The sequence below is a fragment of the Amborella trichopoda genome, chromosome 4, assembly GCF_054954075.1.
Source record: "Amborella trichopoda isolate Santa Cruz 75 chromosome 4, AtrichopodaSantaCruz75HAP2 v2.0, whole genome shotgun sequence".
Classification (NCBI taxonomy): Eukaryota; Viridiplantae; Streptophyta; class Magnoliopsida; order Amborellales; family Amborellaceae; genus Amborella; species Amborella trichopoda.
Window position 1 is genome coordinate 5,842,637 of NC_142339.1, and position 21,974 is coordinate 5,864,610.

The 21,974-nt window shown below is 36.7% G+C and overlaps 1 protein-coding gene across 16 annotated transcripts; it reads left to right on the forward strand.

Annotated features, from left to right (window-relative positions):
* The first annotated feature begins 1,616 nt into the window (after positions 1–1,616).
* CYCJ18 (cyclin J18) lies at positions 1,617–20,358 on the forward strand. 16 transcript variants are annotated; one of them, XR_016053915.1, is made up of 9 exons: positions 1,617–2,380; positions 2,468–2,544; positions 5,331–5,442; positions 7,102–7,200; positions 7,817–7,834; positions 8,855–8,935; positions 10,460–10,586; positions 12,120–12,180; positions 16,869–17,044. XR_016053915.1 is itself a non-coding variant. In XM_088864525.1 (9 exons), the coding sequence occupies exons 1-9, from the start codon at positions 2,264–2,266 to the stop codon at positions 18,621–18,623; spliced, it is 735 nt and encodes a 244-aa protein (XP_088720651.1). In that variant the 5' UTR covers positions 1,617–2,263; the 3' UTR covers positions 18,624–20,358. The 16 variants fall into 16 exon arrangements, 13 of the variants coding, with proteins under 13 accessions (XP_088720651.1, XP_011625343.1, XP_088720652.1 ...); XM_088864525.1 differs by lacking the exon at positions 16,869–17,044 and adding an exon at positions 18,571–20,358 and having other exon boundaries at positions 8,865–8,935; XM_011627041.3 differs by having other exon boundaries at positions 8,865–8,935.
* Positions 20,359–21,974: the final 1,616 nt, after the last annotated feature.

Sequence of the window (21,974 nt, forward strand, 5' to 3'; positions counted from 1 at the left end):
GTAATTCTTAAGTAGTCCCAAAATTTAATTTTTTTTAAAAAAAATCTCTGAATTAGCGCTTCGGACTGAGGGATTAGATGTAACCTATGCCCTAATAGAATTTGCTATGATATGACTACTAAAATTGTTGTCAATTTCAAGTTGCATAATCTACTATGTTCTATTAACATCAGCCAAGGCTATGTGAGAGAGAGAGAGAGAGGGAAAGAGGGGAGGGTGGAGGAGAGAGAAGGTAGGTGTGCAACTTTCAGTTCAATTTGAGAAAGATTGTGGGTCTGCAAACTTCTAGTTCACGGACATTTTATGGCTATAAAAAACTACTAACTTTCTAGTTAAGTAGCTAACCAAGGGACCCGCCAATCATAGGATATGCAATACTCGATGATGCAGGGTGACACACAAAAACTGGTTTTGGCTCTAGAATATGCACCGTTAATATAATTATGAGATACAAATTGCATTGAGACATGAGATTTTTTAGCGCGATCTATACTGTCAAATTCAGATGTCAAGACACACACAATAACATTGTACCACCTTTTAACTCATTAAACGTTTTTTTCATAAAATAGTGGGTGTGCATTGTATTCCGTTTGACAACTTGGAGATATGTGATCATGGGAGCCATAACCATCCATCAGTTTGTTGGAGGGTGATGGGTACAACGCAGACTCGCCTATGCACGAGATGATTTTGATGATAGGTCTGCTATCTTGCTCCATTGCCTTTCAACCATTTAATATATGGTGATGATCCTTGTGACCATTTACTCCATGTGATCATGAGGGTTACAATATGGTGATGATCCTTGTGACCATTTACTCCATGTTATAATGAGGATTACGATATATTTTGCTAAGGAGTCTAGTCCATGTTTTGGTATATTATGCTCTTACAAGAGCATAGAGTACATCTACTCCCTTGGTTAGAAAACCCACTTGGGAGAAATTTTTTAATATGAAATTTTAGGAACCACTTAAGAATTAGTAAACAATTATTTTCAAAAGAAAAATTGAATTTTTAGTTTTTCAATACTTAATCTAACCCTCCAAAAATTGGAGGGCCCTTGTTCAATATTGATACATTAGTTTTAGGAGAAAATTACAATGAAAACCATTTATAATTGTACATGGACGTCACAATCAATCTTGACCATTAGGTGCGATGTTGGGTGACTATATTTATTCTATTGACTAAGATCAAATTTCAAAAGAACTTTTTTTTAACTTTATGATACTCAAGCTTTCGGATTTCATATCGGATAGTTATACAGTCAGTTGTAACCTCCTACACCAAAGGAAAATGATCTCATAGTATATAATCCTTCTTTTTTTTTTAAGTATGTAGAAAGTATAATTTGGAAAACAAAATTGAATTGAGATTAGTCCATAGGTTGAGGAGATTACATCTCCAAAATCTTAGATCCTAGAGTTAATACCGGATTTACACGAGGGAGTAATGTACAGTATACTCCCACAGAAGTACCAGATCGTTTGTTTGGCTTCAGTTTCTCCGAGAGGCCGTAACTGACTGACAGGAATATTTTAGATATTCAAACAAATAGAAAAGGGTATGCACGTCATTCTCCAGCTATAAATACCTGGTTCTTCGAAATAGAATCAATCTTCATTTTTCCCTCCATTTTTTATCTTTTCTCGCTTTCTTCGTCTTCTAAATTTAGCGGAAGAGTTGCAGAATTAGGGTTAGGGCATTCAAATTGCAACAATCTCCATCAATTTACCTGATCATTTAGGATTCCTCTAAATTTAGAGGAAGAATTCCAGAGACGGTTTCATAATTAAAGAATCTTCCTCCATTTCTCCAATGCGCCTCATCATAAAAAATTAGCGATGAATTGACGGATCATAGATTTCAAAATAGAAGAACCATCATCGAAAATTAGCAATGAATTGATGGATCATAGATTTCCAAATATTAGAACGTTGATTCAAATTAGCAATGAATTGATGGATCATAGGTTTCCAAATATTAGAAGGTTGATTCACTTTTCCAATCTATGATATATTTAGTGGTGAATTGATGAATTACAGCTTTCAAAATGGATAACACTTCCTCCATTTATGCAATCTCAACATCAACAAAGATTAACGTGTAGTTGATAGATTCAGGCTTTCAAAATAGAAGATTCTTCCTTTACTTTTCAATCTGACCGATCGGGTAAATTTAACGGAGAAATTGATGGATCTGGGCTTTCAGAATGTGAGATGCTTCCTCCATTTATCCGCTTCATCGAAATTTAGAGATGAAGTTGAAGATTAGGGCTTTCAAAATGGGAGAGTCGCTTTCTGTTTGTCCGATTGGCTTTATTTCTTCTCAGCTTCGAAATCAGACTGTGGAGTTCCTCTTACACTCTGCAATGGTGAGTTTGTCTCAATTTTCTTTTCATCTTTCGTCCATGGTGAGTGATAAATAAACTGATGTTTACTCTATATTTTGTTTTGTCAAGCAACTCAAAAGGTGCCCACTCGTTAAATACACTGCATTATCCTTTCTGGTTGACCGTTTTCTGCTATCCTTTCAACTGTATGTAAACCCTAAACTTCTCTTGAATTTAGTCTGTTGAATGCTGGTTCAGAGACTTATCCATGCATTTTGTCTCATCTCCGCTCGCTGCACGGAGATCCTATTTCTCGATAGACCTTATTGACATGATTATTTTGAGCCTTTGTTGTTCATTCTGGCTGAATGGCTTAGGTATTTTATTGTCTGAGAAATTACTATTTGCAGAAGTATTTTTCTCATAATTAATTAAAAATTCCATTGATAAAGCAACAGGTAAAACAATGAACAGTGACGATAACCAAGGAGAATTCTGAAGGGTTTTTAGTGTTTGTATGTAGCTTGGAATTGCTGTTTACATTTTGCATGAATTCATTATAATTCAGTATTGCCAGGAATTTTGGCCAAACAGGGATCGAATGGTTCTTGTATTTATGGCATCACGGTCAGGTTCCGCCAAATTCAATGGCACTTTGGCTTCTAGTATGAGTGGCCCCATATTGGACAGGCCATTTAAAACAGACTAGGGGCTGTGTTTTTTCCTCTCCCCATCTAGGAGGAAAAAAGTAGCTCAGCTTGGTCCACTAAACCATTCACGGGTGGACCCGTTTTGCTCCCCTACAAAACACTTACAAAATGCCCCATCTATGCAAAAATGGGTAACAAACTTGTTTTAATAAATTTCTAGATAACTCCCTTGCGTAGTGGAGTTTTTGGGCCATCCAAATGGGGCTTTAGCTTCTATCACACCACACTTGTGTGGCTAGTGGCTAAAGGCTAATGACTGTGTCAATCTCATGCCAAATGAATTACAACACCCACTTCTGTTGTGGCTCCTGAAGGACTTGCTATTAAATTGATAGCTAATCGACCACTAGGAAGACTTCTTCACACTTCTGTGACTCTTAACTGGGGAACGACATTGATTACAATGGACTGCCATTCTCTCACCAAATACTCCGATTGGAATCTTTTGTACTCTCCAGTCTTCTTTTTTATTTATGACATACATTCAATAAAGGGAAAAGCTACGAAACTGCATGACAGAAAATTATGGTGTCTTGCAATCGCAGAACTCAACTTCAATAATGGGAACCCCTAACTTTGGTGAATATCTGCCAAGATTACTTCGACTTTTACACATGATACATCTGTTGAGAACAAGCTAAGTTCTCAAAAGATCAGAGAAAAAATGCCCTTCAGCTTCAAGGAGCATGCTGGCTTTTTGGAACCTTTTTATTCGTCCAAATAATTTCCTTTAACTCTCAGGGGAAACAAGTGGAAGTCCATAGTGCTTCTAAACCTATGTAGTCAATACTCAATAATGATTGAGCTTTGAACCATGCTGACTTTGTGAAGCCTATGGGGGAATAGAAGTGCAGGACAATGTACCCATCAGAATCTGGAAATAGAATTGAAGGTACTTTGGTGTATAACTGTTTCTTGCTTAAATTTCTAAAGTAACATCAGAACAACCATCAGGAAAGTATTCTATCATTTTCCTTTATAGTTGTTTTCTTGGTTAAATTTGTAGTGGCCTTTGTCCACAGTCATCCAATTTTTTAAAAGTATCTCACTTTGATGCATCCATGAGGAGTAGTATGATGACCTAACCAATGACCAGCCCTTTGATCTGCTCCAGAAGCCCTTAGTTGTTGCGTTTTTTTTAGTTATAAAATTCACGTTGATCTTTTGCTTCTATGTTTCCCAGAGCACTGTTAGAGGGTAGCCATCCATGGTAGCAAACCTCTAGTATTCCCTCATGCCACCTTCCACTGTGTAATAGGCTTGGGTAACGAGTCAACTAGAGCCCATGAGATCCCAAATAGGACTGCTATCTCCTCCCATATGTTTCTTGAATTCGTGTAAATGCATTGTAGAAGAAGATAAAACAATGTGATAGCAAAAAAGCAATAAGATTCATCTCAATACTCTCATCCTCCTCTTGGTACTGCTTTAGAACTATTTAAGATACAGAATCTGTTGTGGCATTTTTTCTTTCTAGATTTGGTAAATGATATAGAACGGCATTTTTGGGGAGCCACATGTGCTGGATTTTGTTTGGGAGAGGCTTCTTGTCTTCATTGCGATAAATGATCAACAAATTCAAAGGAGCAAGTGTTATATTTTTCCCACCATATTGCAGTTGTCAGGGATTTACAAATACCTTCTTAACTCCTGACAATTCACAGAATCTTTTTGCAAATGACTGAAATATCGCAGTTTCTCATGACCAAATATTAAATCATCAACGACTGATTTAATATTTGGTTAGAGCACCTATATTTTGATCATTTGCAACCATACACCTACTGATAAGTGGGGGTTGTATTGTGTTTATTGGGCCAACATGAAGACCTCCTCTCCAATCCTCAAATAGACTCCCAAATGTCACCCTCTAACCAATCAAAAAAATCACACACCTGCTGATAAGAAGGATAAAAAATCACACACCTACTGATAAGAAGGATATTTTGGTCCTTCATAAGGAGGTTTCCAGAAAACTTTAAAATTCAGATAAACCACTGCAAAGGAATACTCTGAACACTTCAAAGAGAAACAGCTAGAACACCCGAAAATTTTCTGTATACTGCATACCTCCTGATCTTCAGATGGTGACTGTTGTGTTCTCTGTTCAAAATGCATCTAGAAGTGACTTTGTTTATTTTCTTTTGAACCTCGCATGCAAAGCAACAGTTTCGCAAGTTTGCTTTTCCATAATTTCTTCAAAACTGTACATTGATATAAACATGTTGTGTAACCTTCCTTGTTCCATTGGTTGACCAGAAACTCTCATTTTTTCCTTGCAGAGGAAAGATCAGGTTTCCATGTGAAACTACTGTCGGACATTGGCTTTTGCGCCCCTTGAATGAGAGCAATTTACAGCTTTTCGCACTTATTTCACTATGGATATCAAGCAAGGTATGATAGCTATTATTTTTTAACAATTTGGTAGTCTCCTAGGTACTGCTACTCACACCACATGACTTGCAACCGTGAACTACGAATAGCATGCATTATGGGCACTGGACACGGTTCTATTTTGGGTTTATGCGTCTAGATGGTTTTCTCTTCATTAGACCAGAGAGTTCTGGATATCATGATTGATTTTATGGAAATTTTAATATTCCACATTGAAAATTAAATCCGTTTGACCCTACAGTTTAGATGGTAATGGTCTGAATCATCTGATGGTATCCTTGTAAACCCTAACAAAGTCTTAAATACCCCAACAGTCCTTGACAGGCTCTATCCCGTCCAGAATGGTTTTACTGAAATTTCCCATTATTTAGAAACAGAACACGGTTTTGCATATTAAAACTGTAGTAGGATGTTATGCACCCATTGATGTCAGAATATTTGAAAAAGGCAATAATGTTCTCCGTGACAACTGTTGAATAGCATGAAATACTCGACATTGAAAAAGAAGAAATAGAATGCATCATTATGGTGTAGATGAGGGAATGTAGCCCCTTGCAAAAATATTTCACTTTAGCTATATAAAAACGTGTTTCCCAGTTTGCCTTGGTAGTGAAGGAGACTGTCAGGACGTGCTCTTTATGTATTTGAATACGATGACTTCTAGAATATTCTACTTTATGAACTATTAGGAGAAAAACAAAGTCGATTTTCTGATCATTTGTCTTTCTTGCAGGGTCATGGTGTTGAATTGGAGCATTGACCAGAAACACCTAGATTAGCATCATTTTCTGTTAGAAAATTTATAGCAATATCAAAATGGTTTGTCGATACATGGAAATGATTTACAGCTTATGGAATCACTACTTTTACACAAAAATCCATTAATGTTTTAGGCAAGTTCTTCTTTTAAATGTAAAAAATACTCGAAATTTTTGGAACTCTTCAACATTCAGAGGATTTAATTGATGTTGATTAGAAATGGATATGCATTCATAGTACATTCAGTGATTGATAGTACTTTTTCAATGTGGATGGACCACCTATATCAACACATTGTACAGTTTCCTTTCTAGAACATCTGAACTGTAGGTCCATCTGCAATGAATACTGCATCCATGATGGAAAACAATATTCATCTAGAACATCTGGACTCTCCAAGTTGGCTATCTGCTTTGAAATTTGTAGTTGTCAGCACTGGTATTGAACAGAATATGAAAATTAGGAAAAATTACAGAGAAACTATTCAAGACCTGTGTGTTGAAAACAAGAGGGCAGGTGATCACCAAAATCTGGAGGTTTAAAGCTCTTTGTTGCAATAATAGGCACCGTATAATGCCTGTCATATTGTAACAAATATGCATGCACAACATGTGAACTATTGCCAGAAATGCCAAACAAAGGAGTGGGAGCAAGTATTATACAATTTTACATTAGGGAAACAGGTAGGAATTGCCATGGAAACACTAGTTTAGGGAGTCAAGAGTAAAACTTGGGGGCAGGGAGTGGTAGGCATGTTCATGAGACCTTTGTTCCTAAACATTAATTACTTAATTCGTGCCCACAAAATTGAGCAATTTTTTGTAATTCTTAATCATGGACAATCGCATGTTGTTTTAAGTATTGTCAATCAGTTTATGATCATTTGGTATGTTTATGCAGATGCATGACATATGTTCTTTATCGGTGAAGAGTCTGAAGTCATTGGCTGATGAGATCATTAAAGATCAGCATTATACTGTACGGGATTTCATTGAAGCTGTAAATTGCCATCCTGCTTCCTATCTAATGGGATTTATTGTCTGTTTAACAAGTGGTGTATCACTGAGTTTGTTTCCTGAGTGTAATGTGAAATATGAAGTGTCCTTGAAATGTTTAAATATGAATGTGTCCCTGACCATCTCTTTCTGATAATCCAAAAATTACTTATGAAAAGGACAAACTTGTTCCCCACCTGACAACTACAAGAAAAAAGGCAAACTTCCTTCCCACCTCTACATGGAAGGGTGGTGGCAAGTTTTTTTGTCTTCCCAGGTAGAAGCAGGATGTTGCCCTTTTCTATAACATGAACACACATGCTGCATATGTGCATGCACACACATAAACAAAACCTGGGGATTGGGTCTGGGAGAGGAAGGTGTGAAGAGGAAGACCTGGGTGGGAAGCAGCGACTTTGCTGCCACCCTACAAATTTTCGTCATCACCTTTCATGATCTAACATTATTCCCACTTCTTCTTTTTTTTGACAATTAGGCTTTGTTATATACAAGATATATCTTCCTAAATTGGACCTCACATGTGTGAAATATTGTCTGACTAAAGTTATATTTAGTCTCGGATTCTTCTTTAGTAATTATTCTTTTTATTATTTTGACAGGAGTTGGTCTTCTTGAAGGTAAATCCTGAGAAACTCTGGAGAATGTGAGAGGGTTATAACCAAACTTCAAATTAAGCAAAAGATCTGCACCATTTTCTGAAATGCCTACAGCACTTGTAATTTCTATCAGTGTTACTATTCCTTCAAGTGGTAATAGAGAACTATCTCTTTCCATAAAGGAGTTAGAGTTTGTACGAGCCTCCAAAATTATTCAGTCATATCAACATTTCTCTTTTCAATTTCATGATGTCCTGGACACTCATACATCATGAGGGTCATCTAGAGTGGTTCATGAGTCTTGAAACATGGCCCACTTAGGGACATACTTGGAAAATTCTGCTGTTTTTTGGAATTTTGGAAAAGTTGGCTGTCCCGGGCATTTGCTGTAGAAAGACCAAAAAAAATATGCATTTTCTTTTACAAAAATAAATACACGTAGCTGACTGATATTGTTCCTAAACCCATTAGAGCCAGAATGGATGCTGAAACTGGAAGGTGCTGGATCATCTTGTTGGTTTTGTACAGTTCCATACATTGATGGGTCAGCAGAATTGGTTCCCTCAACTTCAACTGAGGGAATCAATTGGTTAACTCTTAAGTGGTAAAGCTTATGGTTTCAGTCTAGATTCTGGAATTATTCTTTAAAAGATAAATAATGTGCTAGACCTGCCTGCTTGCTGCTTTAGGTTATACCAAAACCTGCTGGTTGAGTTCAGTCCACATTTGTTTTTTATCTTATTTTCCTTCTATGAAGCAATAAATTAGGGCTGCTCATCTTATTAAGAACTAGAAAGGACCTTCCAATTCAATCTAGTTTGTATGCTTTATCATTGTCATCCAAGATTCTGGGCCATCGAGCTCTAATCAAGAGGTTTTTCAAATTTGGTTCAATTGACTTGCTTAGTTCAGGAGTTTCGTCTCGTTTATGCTCCTTTTGGGGAAACTGGGGCAATTGATTAGTTGGGTTCCATTATTGTTGCATTGGTTTTACAGATGCGTAAATGCACACTTTCCCTACTCATCTGGTTCTTCTGTTAGTGTTTTGCAGGTGTTAAGATTTGAGATTGGAGCAATGAATGTTACCTCTGTTTACATGGAAGAGTTTCTAAATGAATTCAGGTTACATCCCTTTTTTGGTCCAAGATGAGAGTTGCATCTGCATTGCAAATCATCACTTGTGTTTCTTTTGTTCTTTTTGGTAATGAACTATTTTCTAGTTTCATGGATTGTATAACATATATTAATATGTATATATTAAAGAATGTCATGTAAGAATCTCCTTTCGGTTTATATAGAATTTACACCAAGGTTTTCAAAATCGGTTGGCCTCTTCACTCAACAAATTTAGGCAAGTTACTGAATGCTTGATGTCTCGGCCCCTGTTTGAGGTATTTCTGCAAACAGTTTGCCTCTGGTTTGTGTATACTGAACACTATCTCTCTTCCACCTTTTGCTTCAATTTCACAAACATTTGTACCCTCATTTCTGGTTCATCAGCACCTGCTTTCACCTGATTTTGTGCTACTCCATTTGTTTTTCTCCATACATGGTTATACTCAGTGTTTCAAAAAATGTTGGCTAATGGATTTTAGGTTTCAAATGAACTTACAACCCACAATTTTGCCCCTTTAGTATTAAAAAAATGACCCAAAAATATCCTCAAGGAGCTGCATTTCCGCCCATGGGCAGCCGCCAAGGCGGGCGCCAAGGCGCATCGGGCACCCAAGGATATCCACCTAGTTTGGCCGACTAGGCCTGGGCGATGCACCCAGGCCTTCTGGACCGCCTAGGCGCTGGGCAGTCTGCTTTTAAAACTATGGTTATACTTAAGCTAAGATTGCAGCTCAGCTCTGCTATTTCAGCTAATATGTCTGGCAATATCTACGGTCCTCCATTACCTTTTTTGGCCCACTTAATAGTTTCACACTTTTAGTAGAGTCTCCTTCACCTATCAAGGCCTCCCAATCTCCCTGAAATAGTTTGGGACCAGTTAGTGTGAAGCGTACCTCAGCCTCAGAATTCCAGCTAGTGCAGAGTATGAAAAATATGGTACCCTGGCTATCATGGTGAACACCAATTCCAACCAAATTGTCAACTGCTGAGGATGCTATTTGGATGTTAATTATTGTATTCAATTTAGATTATTCTATGGTGGGTCTGTGGTTTAGATTACGGGAATAATGTTTTGAACTTATTTGTTGAAAATAAAGGAAGGAAGAAAAACATATTAAATGCAGATATAGGGCCATGCCATAATTCAGGATTGTTAGGGATGTCAGATGTACATGGTTTCATAATATTTCAATTATTGTGTTCTAACAACTCTTTGGAGGATAACAACAATAAAAACATTAAACAGTAGCAGGAGCAGTAGTAGTGGTAGCGGTTGTAATAATAGTAGTAATTATGATAATAATGATAAGAAAAGAAGAAGAAACTCTGTACTTCTTTGAGTCTTGATCTTGAAAGATTAAAATCTCATGAAAAACAAACTGAATTTTCCTGCATCTGGACACCAGGCAGGTTTATGTAATTTGTGAGGATATTTTGGCCATCTTAACCCAAAATGTGTTTTCTTGTTTCTCTACACTGACTTCTTATATATTTGCCTATTTTTCATTTTTATCTTTTCTTATTTCATAGAGAGGTAGCTAAAAAGGGGGAAGCTGTGAAATTTGATGTCTGCATGGATATATTGGATCTCCTTTATGAAACTGCGGATACATCTGTGCTCTATCACTCTCCATGCTTCCTAGCTGCTGCCACTCTGGTATGTTAATTCAAATTTTAAGAAGGTTTATTTGCTGCAAGAATATATGGGAACATATTTGAAAATCTCTATACATACACTAATTTTAGGTGTCTAGTTTATCAACATAGCAAATTGCTCTTTTGGAAATCACTTTACTAATAGCATATTAGAGAAGCTTTTGGAAAATTTCCTTAGAAGGTAACCTGCTTCAGATTTAAGTGTCAAGTTGTGTACTTTCCACCTTTCTTTGCTTCATAATTTTGTCTATGATTTGCTATGGAAAGTTGTGATAGGAATGTATATGACCGTTAGGAGTTTATGGAAATAAGTGATAAGGCTTTGTTGATATGGGTTTTTCATTAAGCCCTATGGTCTGCTACATGTGATACTGGATACTTGCTGGAGGAACCTACCTAGGTGAAATACACTACATTCTTATTTCTGAACTTTTGATATTAGATGGCTGTTTGTCTCATTTTTTACCTTATTTTGATAGCATCACACTATAACCCTTCAAGTTTACCTTATTGCCTCAGCTTGGTCCTTATTTTGAAGGGGAGCTGACTTTGCTGGACTTTTTACCTCATTACAATCCTATTGCAGTATTTGTAGGACAAACATAATAATCAATTTTTTTAGAAAGAGCAGTACTGAGATTGTGAATTTAGTGGAAACTTTAAGGTGGTCATATTTGGAACTAATAGATGGGTCTAGAGTATTAGAACATTTTCTTGGAATTGAGGCTCCTCAGCCTTGCGGTTGCGAATTTTGGAGGAGCTGCATTATGGAGTTTTTAAAGCTTAAATCTGATATAAGCTCCGGGTTTGGGGTCTCATGTGGCCTCTATAGGAGTTGAAATTAGAGCAAAAGTTATTTATTAGATCAAGTGGAACACTGGGTTCCGTGGAGATACATGCCAAGACCCTCCTTATTGGGTGAGAAGCTTCCTTACTTCATTTCCCCCCTTTTATGATGGAAGTGGACCTATGTGTACGTGATTTATTGTCTGAGTAGTGTAGCTCCTGGCCTGTGGAATTAGCAGGCATATTTTTTGAGGGGTTGTAGAGTTCTTCAATCTCGTGAGTTCTTTGACATTTTACATGGAGAAGCAAATTTGATTCTGATGTCTTCTGCCTGTTCTAAGGCTTTCCATGTTGGATTTAGGTGTTTGGGACTCTTTTCTAATATGGTCATCAGCTTTGATGATTTATTTTATCTTTTTGTAATGTACCCCTTGTATTCTGTTTGAAACCATAAAAATAAAGCACTTCACTTACTGAATCAATTGGGTGGAGGCATATCAGTGAAGTTCTTTAAGTGCATGAAACCCTTTAATGTATATGCAAATAAAAGTTGCCTATTATGCTTGACAGTTATGCCCATGTTTTTCCAAAACTGCTCTTTTTTTCTGCAGATTCGTATGCCTTAATTCATTGCAAAAATATTGTTTCCCAAGCCACTTCATGTCACTTATGACCAAGAGCTAGCTGCCACTGTGGGTTGCATTTATTATTTCTATCATTTGTCTTAGGCAAGATTTATTTGCCGCAGGTAGTTGCTTATGTTCTCAGTGTCCCGAATCAGAAGTCAGAATTTCCTATGCTATCTTGGGGTTAGATCTTAAGCCATCAATCTTTTCCATTCCTTTCTTGGTATATCCTTGCGAATTTTGTTTACTAATCTTTTGGTCCTCAATACTTAAGAGAAGAAAACTGAAATTAGAAATATCATGGATCATGCCTCCCATATCTTCCTAAATTGAAGCATCCGCATATGGGCAACTTGTTTCAGTAACTAAACAACCTTTATTTAATAAAACAAAAAAAGAAAGAAAAAGAAAAAGACAGAATTAATAAACCATTGTTACCATGAGAGTTCCATTCTTTCTCGAAATTCAAGAGGTTTAAGATATACTTGGATAGGTTTAGTCTATTACAAAACCTAATAATTACATCTTACATGCATTTTGTCATATGATTCATTCACATTTAGGACTTGACAGCATGGAAAAAAGTATTTTAATTGAAAGAGCAAGATTTGCTTAGAGCAAAGCTTTCACTCTCAGACGAATACTTCTATTGAAGTGTCTCAAAGCTCCAGTCATAAGTTGCATTATATAGTTTTGTGAAATTTATCCAAATATCCATGGGAGATGAACCATTCAACAGTTTACTGATATCTTTTGATTTGTTTTCAAAATACCCATCAAATACACATGATCATGACTTGGAATGTTTGCATTTGGGTAAAATGTTAAATAATTGATCTCTCATGGGTACTTTGGTAAATTTCCCTATGATGTGCTTTAATAAAGGGTCGGGCGTTTGGTGAATCATCTGTCACGTCTATTCCACTATGTTCGCCTTCAAAAATTTCACAGGCCTATAACCTCAACAACCACAAACATTTATTTGAAAGTTAATGAATTTTGTTACCTCATCTATTTGGATTTTTTTAGACTGTTTATTTAATTCTTCACAGATCATCTCAGCACAATTTGTTGAGCATCAAATTCATAAATATGTCAGGGTGGAAAATTCTCGAATCTATGGGGGAAATGCATTCCCATTGATCTAGGATGTGATTTAAATCCTAAATTGGTTGAAAACCTGGGTGGGCTCATGCATATGCCGATTCCCGAAACGTCTTTTCCTTTAACAAATGGGATTCGTATAGGATGAGATTGTCACTTTCAATACACATAGGTCACAAACACCCAAAGCCTGAGATTCAAAATCCGCTAGCTGGTTTGTGTGGATTTCTACACAAAGTATGAGAAACGTTTTCTCGGATTTCAAGCGTGATCAATGATGGTGCGACTTGGCCGCACCGCCCAGACCTGCGCAAACCAACTAGACAGGTTGCTCCTAGGTGCATGCCTAGGACCTCACGTAGGTCGGCACTAGGGCCGCCTAGGACCTTGCTAGGTGGGCACCGTGGGGACTATGCTCACCTAGGTTAAAAAATACCCATTGGATGGGGTTTCTTTTGTTTAGGTTATAAAAGTACATGAATATTTGGAACACTCTGTATGTTAATTCTAATATTTCTATACCTTAAGTATCCAAATGAATGTGTGGACTAAGTCTTAGGAACTTGTCAAACATTCAAAGGTGCCTTTGTGGTCTTTTCCCGATTGACCCATGCATTTATGGTTGAGGACTCCAAATGTACTGCTTATTGAGTCTTGTTCAGGGCATCCAAAGTCCAAAAAAGGAAAGGGTCTGGTGTGTTTCCTACTGGCCCTTTCACACAGCACAATGAGTGCTGAGTATTATCTTTGGTGGTGAATAAAGGGGGGCCCACAGTGGTATGACACCGAAATGGTTCACAGACGACAGATGAATGATTTGAAAGGATTAGAGAGACGATTCTCTCTCAAAACAAATGAATAATAATAAATTCTAACTAAATTTGAACTTGCTAGTTTTTGTAGGAGAAATAATTGACAAAAGGAAGATGTATTATGGTGACTTTTAAGGAATTGTTTGGGCCATATGGTTATTTAGAGTGAGATTTTGGTAGGGAACTTAGGCCTTGACTGATTGTTTATTTCTAAATTTGGCCTCCTTTCCATGCATTTGCCCCCCTTTTTTTGCCATTATTGACAATTTTGTGAAATTGGATTCCAAAATTGATAAATAGCAATCTCCCCATTAATAAACGTATAGGTTTTAAATATTGCCTAGGGAATCATTAATTTGAACCTGATTCAATAACTCATTAGGCTGATTCAGGTAGAAATCACGAATGAACTCTATCCTCTCCAGTACAATTGTTGCATTAGATCATTTCTTATATATATATATATATCATTTCAATAGTAGTTGAACAAACAAGCCCACTAATAGCTTAGATAGTGGCCGTGTAGTTGACCCTACCTATTGATTGACTCAAGGTTAAACCTTCAACCTCAAAATTCATACGGAGAACCTAGGATGTAAGCCTCACTTTGGTACTTTTTCATCATTAGTTCTGTAGCTTGAGTTTAGTAACTGGCTGTTCATCGGCAGGCAGTAGGCCTTGACGAAGGCGAACACTAAAAGTTAAATGGTCATGTTATTACAATTTAGGAACACAATTTATTGACAAAAACCTATATATATATGGCTTTGGGATAATGATTAAATGTTAAATGGTCACGTTATTACAATTCAGGAACACAATGAGCTTCGGCGCAAGCATTCTTAAGAATAAGCATGTTCATTCAAAGTGGATTGAAATTATTGAGTAGTTATATATGGTTTTTTTTGGGAAGACATCGCCTTCTCTCCCTTTTGTCCTTTGGTCATTCTTCACTTTATTTTAGCTCATATACTTGATTGTCTCACACTTTTCTCTCTCTTTCTCTCCCGTTTCTCCTTTGACCTTTTTTGTTTCTTAATTCTGGTCGTTGATTGTGTGGGACTACCTATTAGTATGCCACCACCCTCCTCTTGTTATGCTCTTCGGCATTATTTCTGTGTAGGTTGTTTTATGTTTCATGCTTATTTTCTTGTGCACCGACCGAACCTCGGCATATAGGGTCATGATTGAAGGGAATATGGTTGTGAAAAATTTTGGATTGGGGAACTAAAGTTTTGTGTGGGGTGTTTTGAAAGTGCTTTGTATAGTTTTGTAGGGACTTAGGTGGTAAGTGATGTAAGAACCTTCAACGTGAGGGTACACATTATATATATATATATATATATATATATGTTAAAAAAAGAGAGAAAAAGAAAAAAGAATAAAAAAAGTAAACCTTATTCATTCAAAGAATGTATCATGTAGGAAGGGGCAAACGAGATAACTCCCTTCCGTTCGAAGCCCTCTCTCTAAGTTTTAGTTCAAGATATGAGTACAAATTGGTTGGTACAATGACGGCAAATTGTGTTCTCATGCGGAAAAAATTGTTCTTTACCCATCCAATACGATGGGGTCCATTGGTCGGTGGGAGATTATATGAATGCGTTTTGGAGGTCCACGTCACCATGTGCTCCTGAGTGTCACTAGAGTAGAATAAGTGCAATTATGTTCTACAAGGTTTAAAATCTGGGATTTCAGTCAAAATTTTCGGATCATGCATTTCTATTAATTTAGGATTGTCTATGAAAAAAATTATTTATTTTTTTTATAAGGTCTTAATTATTTTCACTCATTAGGTATCAAATTGGATGGCTTGAAGTGAGTCATGAAACTCGAAAATATTTTTTTGGAACTTTGTGTCTAATCAATGACACTTGTACAAACCACCTATTTTGAAATTTAAAAAATAAAAATGATTGTTACCTCCTTGTACAAAAGGTAAATAATTTGTTTGTAGACAATTCCTTCTAATATTTGTAGATTTAAACGATAAAGGAACAAAAATGTGTTCCACAAGGTCCAAACAGTAGGATGTGTTTTCCCATGGGAATGCCTATCTACATATTAGTTGGGCTTATCAAATGGGTATAATTGCAAAACAATATTTATTTGTGAATCCACGTTAAAATACCCAAGAACAATCTCCTTTGATTGCAAAAATCCAACAATATTTAATAGGAAATATATATAGAGAGACTATCTTTTTTTTTTTATAGAAGGAGGTCACAATCATCGTTGATCGGTAGATTTGAGATTGGGTGATTGACAATGTGTTATTGTTTGGGCGCAAATTTAAAAATAAAATTTTTCGAATGTTGTGATCCAGTTTCATTTATTAAATTTCACATCTAATCGTTAAAAATAATTGTGAGCTCGCTGTTCCAAAAATAAATAGTGATCATATTATACAATCCCTATTTAAGAAGTTGTTTTGCCTCGTGATATTAAACCACAAAGATAGTCACGGTTGATAGAAATCAAACCCCCTCTTAGGTCTTATTTTATTGAAGAGAGTTCGTGTGTTGGCTCCTTGCCTCTTGTTTGTTGGGGCATGTGAGGGATAGAGAGAGAGAGAGAGAGGAATAACTTTTTGGGATTTTGCTTCTTGTCTTGTTTGTTTGTTGGGGCATGAGCGTTGGAGCACTCTAGTCTAGAGAGAGAGAGATGCACAAGAGCACTCTAGTCTAGAGAGAGAGGGGGAGAGATGCACAATACTAGCATTATTAGTGCAAAAGTTGGGGGAAGATCTGTCCCCTTCGGTAATGATTTGAGAACCGTTCAAAATCTAGGTACCACACCATGCTTCTAAAGCCAAGGCCTTGACTTTGGTGCTTCCTATTGAGACATTTTTTCCCTTTTTGGGTTCATTGATTCTCTCTCTTTTGCGTGTCTTTTGCATGGGATTTAAGTATGAAATTTGTAGCCTGTGTTTTGAAGTACTTGTGGCTTTTGTAGTGAGGTCCCTAACCGGATGCAAAGAAGAGGACTTGGGGATCTTGGTGAAGGACATATTGCAGCATATCTTCAAACCAAAACCCTAGACATTCCTGATGATAATGTGACCTTTCAATCATGAACTTTCAAACAGCTTTTAAACGTGCCAGTCTTCTTTTTGGAAGATTTCAAACGTCCATAGAGGAATAATGTGCTTTACATGGTTATGCAAGTGGGTATTTGCTTCTCAATATTGACACCACTAGCTTTAATGCATTATGAATAGGGGTATTTGGCAAAATATCATTCGAGGTACGAAAACACCTTATACCATTGAGGGGTTCAAAGACTTTTAATTAACATTTTTTTAAAAAAAAAAAAAATTATTTTACTTGAGTACATCTTCAAATTTTATTTTCAGGAATGCTCAAATTGTACTTGTTCAAGGTTGGAGACCAGTAACTTGACCCAACATAAACAAGCAAAGTACTCCAGATAGAGCCATGCTCCATATTGAAAATGGGTGAAGAACAGGTTTGGAGCCCAAATAGTGTTGGGAACAGGCGTAATGCCCCACCATCCATTCGTCTAAAAATAAATAAATAAAAATAGCCTGAAAATGAAATAGGTGAAGAATAAAAATGAGTGACGCTATTGACGAAAGCCTACATAAAGTGGGTCCCTCTTCTCATATGTGATCCCATGTGTGGTGAAGCACTTGAAAATGGCTTCTATCAAATTCACCATTCTTTATTCTCAACTACTCTAGGGACTAGAGTGGTCCTTTGCTCAAGGTCACATCTTGATACTCATCTCTCTCTCTCTATCTTTATCTCTCTATTTTAAACTGTCTTCCTGCACTCTTAGCCCTTTTTATTTTTTATGGATCACTTTTCAAAATTATCCGTAGGCTTTCTTTGGTAGTGACTATAGTTTACTCCAGGGAACAGCTTCCCATTACCTATTAGGAAACTTAAGAAGCCAAATTTAATGGAAAATACTATATAAGCAAGGTGTACCTGCTAAGTCTGTCTTGCTATCCAGAATTCGGTCATAGGCACAGGTATCGCCTAATTTCAGGTCCCCCCCGGGGAAAACATATTTACTCATTTACGGGAAATCCTATTCTTTAAAAAGAACAGAGCGGAAGGTTCCATGGATTGGCAGCCTCGGGATCGTTGGTTTAAGCTGAATTTTGATGGGAGTGGAGGAGCAAATTTTAGGATATGGTGGTCTTTTGTGAGACTCTAATGGAGTCGTTCTTTGGTCTTATCAAGGACAGTTGCATTAATGTGGCGTAAATGAGGTTGAATTATGGGCCTTAAACTTAGATGTCTCTAAGTTGAGCCTAGCCAGTCCATGAAGTTGAATTATGGGCTGTAAACTTTGATGTCTTTAAGTTGGCGCATAGCCACCGTCACCTCATTGTTGAAGGTGATTCAATTAATGTCATTATATGATGCAAGAATCCCAACCACGTCCATGGACAAGATCTTTTATAGACTACAAGGGAGGGAGGTGATTTTCTTTCGTACTTACCAGGGGCGCAATGAAGATGCTGATACATTAGCCAAAAAGGCCATTGTGCCTTAACTCTATTTCTACACCAACCCTAACATTCATACTTGGGGCTGCTGTTTTTTCCTTTTTTTTTTTTTTTTCTTTACGTGTTTGATTTTGCTATTGATGTTGAGGAATGATGTCTTGTATTCTGAGGAAATAGATCTACCAAGGTGGAGTCCAAAGGACGACTTCGGATGGCCGTTAAAAGCGTGAAGGGCCGGAGGAGTGTTTGGCCAGGTAGACTCGGTTGACTCAACCCCTGCGGGGGTTCAGGAGGCGGTAGCCCTCGAGGAAAATTTCGGATATCCATACATAGGATTCGATATATCTGGGATTCGATATATGTACATGGGGTATTTCGATAATTTGTACCATTTATTTGGGGCTCGATATATATTGTTGCGATGGGTTTTTTTAGGGTTAAGGGAAAAACACAAATCTCTTTGTAATATGAGAGAACAGAGAGGTGTGAGGAAGAGAATAAAAATGAGTGACGCTATTGACGAAAGCCTACATAAAGTGGGTCCCTCTTCTCATATGTGATCCCATGTGTGGTGAAGCACTTGAAAATGGCTTCTATCAAATTCACCATTCTTTATTCTCAACTACTCTAGGGACTAGAGTGGTCCTTTGCTCAAGGTCACATCTTGATACTCATCTCTCTCTCTCTATCTTTATCTCTCTATTTTAAACTGTCTTCCTGCACTCTTAGCCCTTTTTATTTTTTATGGATCACTTTTCAAAATTATCCGTAGGCTTTCTTTGGTAGTGACTATAGTTTACTCCAGGGAACAGCTTCCCATTACCTATTAGGAAACTTAAGAAGGCAAATTTAATGGAAAATACTATATAAGCAAGGTGTACCTGCTAAGTCTGTCTTGCTATCCAGAATTCGGTCATAGGCACAGGTATCGCCTAATTTCAGGTCCCCCCCGGGGAAAACATATTTACTCATTTACGGGAAATCCTATTCTTTAAAAAGAACAGAGCGGAAGGTTCCATGGATTGGCAGCCTCGGGATCGTTGGTTTAAGCTGAATTTTGATGGGAGTGGAGGAGCAAATTTTAGGATATGGTGGTCTTTTGTGAGACTCTAATGGAGTCGTTCTTTGGTCTTATCAAGGACAGTTGCATTAATGTGGCGTAAATGAGGTTGAATTATGGGCCTTAAACTTAGATGTCTCTAAGTTGAGCCTAGCCAGTCCATGAAGTTGAATTATGGGCCGTAAACTTTGATGTCTTTAAGTTGGCGCATAGCCACCGTCACCTCATTGTTGAAGGTGATTCAATTAATGTCATTATATGATGCAAGAATCCCAACCACGTCCATGGACAAGATCTTTTATAGACTACAAGGGAGGGAGGTGATTTTCTTTCGTACTTACCAAGGGCGCAATGAAGATGCTGATACATTAGCCAAAAAGGCCATTGTGCCTTAACTCTATTTCTACACCAACCCTAAGATTCATACTTGGGGCTGCTGTTTTTTCCTTCTTTTTTTTTTTTTTCTTTACGTGTTTGATTTTGCTATTGATGTTGAGGAATGATGTCTTGTATTCTGAGGAAATAGATCTACCAAGGTGGAGTCCAAAGGACGACTTCGGATGGCCGTTAAAAGCGTGAAGGGCCGGAGGAGTGTTTGGCCAGGTAGACTCGGTTGACTCAACCCCTGCGGGGGTTCAGGAGGCGGTAGCCCTCGAGGAAAATTTCGGATATCCATACATAGGATTCGATATATCTTGGATTCGATATATGTACATGGGGTATTTCGGTAATTTGTACCATTTATTTGGGGCTCGATATATATTGTTGCGATGGGTTTTTTTAGGGTTAAGGGAAAAACTCAAATCTCTTTGTAATATGAGAGAACATAGAGGTGTGAGGAAGAGAGTTATTGTAACCATATTCTCCATTGTCAGTAAAGAAGCTTTCATCTCCCATTGACATCAGCACGTTGCCGAACTACGTATATCTTTGCGTTGTGGTTGGTTGGCTCTTTCTTTTGTGTTTGTTTCTTCTTTCTTGTTTTTGTAGATTGCTTTTTTTCGTTTTTACAATTGATGTACTTTTTCATTATCTCAATTAATCTTGCCTAATGTTCCAAAAAAAAAAAAAAAAGGTGTGCCTTCAAAATACACATAAAAGGGTTTTATTGTTACAAGAAAACTATGCAATTAATCATCTAGAGATGTATGAATATGAAAAGAAAGCAATATATTATTTGGATCGTCAATTTCTGAGATTTTTAAGTGTTGATGGATATGCATAATGATCTGCAATATTTTCCAAACTTCAAATTTCATAATTGAGGGTAAAAATAGATTTGGGCCATCATAGGGATTTTTGGCACTGCATCTTTCAGCTTGATTTGGACGAACACCTTACTTATGATTGTTTAAGGTGGGTGCCTTATACAATTGTAACCTTTATGAAATATACCTAACTGTAACAGTTTAACCATTTATTCTTTTTTCAACTATTCCAACTCATGGCCATGTGCATTTTCATGGATTTTCTAAATTAAATACAAAGATATAGGTAAAATGTTAAATACTTGATCTCTTATGAGTTCAAATGAAGTCATATTCAAATGCACTCTCCTTCTCAAAATTCATATTAAACATGGGTTTAGGATATGAAATATATATAACCACTTTAGATGCAATTATTCTTTAGATTCTCAATTTGTAGCTTCCAAAGGAGCATATATTGTCTATCTACTCCATCTGCAGGAAAACTTACTTCGAAGAATTTTTAATCTGAAATACCTAAAAATTGCTAGATGATTAGTTTAAAAAGAGAGAAATGTTGAATTTGAAGTTTTCTATCACTTAGATCTCACCATAAAAAAATTAGACCGTCCCTATTCAATTTTAAGACATTATCTTTTTTAAGTGCATTGAGAGTTAGATGTGGAATTTTCTTTTTTGAAGATAGTCTATTGGTTGAAGAGGTTACATCTCAAAATTTTAGAATCCTGAAATTATACCTAGATTACATTTTATCTAAAGGAGTAAATGTATAGCATGCTCATGTGAAAAAAATTAAACAATCCAAACATAAACTTTAAAATACTCTAATTTTAAATTTAAGAAAAAAATTCATATTCATGATTGTGGTGGTCAAGATTATTAATGTTTTAGATTTAGAGAAGATGCAGAGCTCAAGAACAGTCTAGACAGAGAAACTATCTTGATCGACTCTCATTGACAAGGAATGAACTAAAAGGGTTTATATACAAATACAAAGTTAGTGTAGACCACATTATCCTTACACAAATATACAATGACTTTAAAGAACAATTGAAAATTATGAAAATTATACATTTTATTTTTGTATACATATTATTATCCCTTTCAAGCTAATGTGGACATGAGTAAAGCATTAGCTTGTCCACTAGAAAATTATGGCGGCTTCGAGTAACAAATTTGGTGAAAATATCAGTCGTTTGAGCAGTAGAAGAAACATAAAGGAGAGATAATGTATCATCAAGATAGCGATCACAAATATAATGACAATCTATGTTAATATGCTTGGTCCGCTCATGAAAAACTGGATTAGATAC

What these genes read in the sequence shown, in the direction of transcription:
- CYCJ18 (XM_011627041.3), top strand. Translation starts at nt 2,264, where the DNA reads ATGAAGTTGAAGATTAGGGCTTTCAAAATGGGAGAGTCGCTTTCTGTT. An exon ending in CACTATGGATATCAAGCAAG is followed by an intron (nt 5,443 to 7,101) that starts GTATGATAGCTA and finishes ATGTTTATGCAG; the next exon opens with ATGCATGACATATGTTCTTT. An exon ending in ATTTCCTATGCTATCTTGGG is followed by an intron (nt 12,181 to 16,868) that starts GTTAGATCTTAA and finishes TGGCTTTTGTAG; the next exon opens with TGAGGTCCCTAACCGGATGC.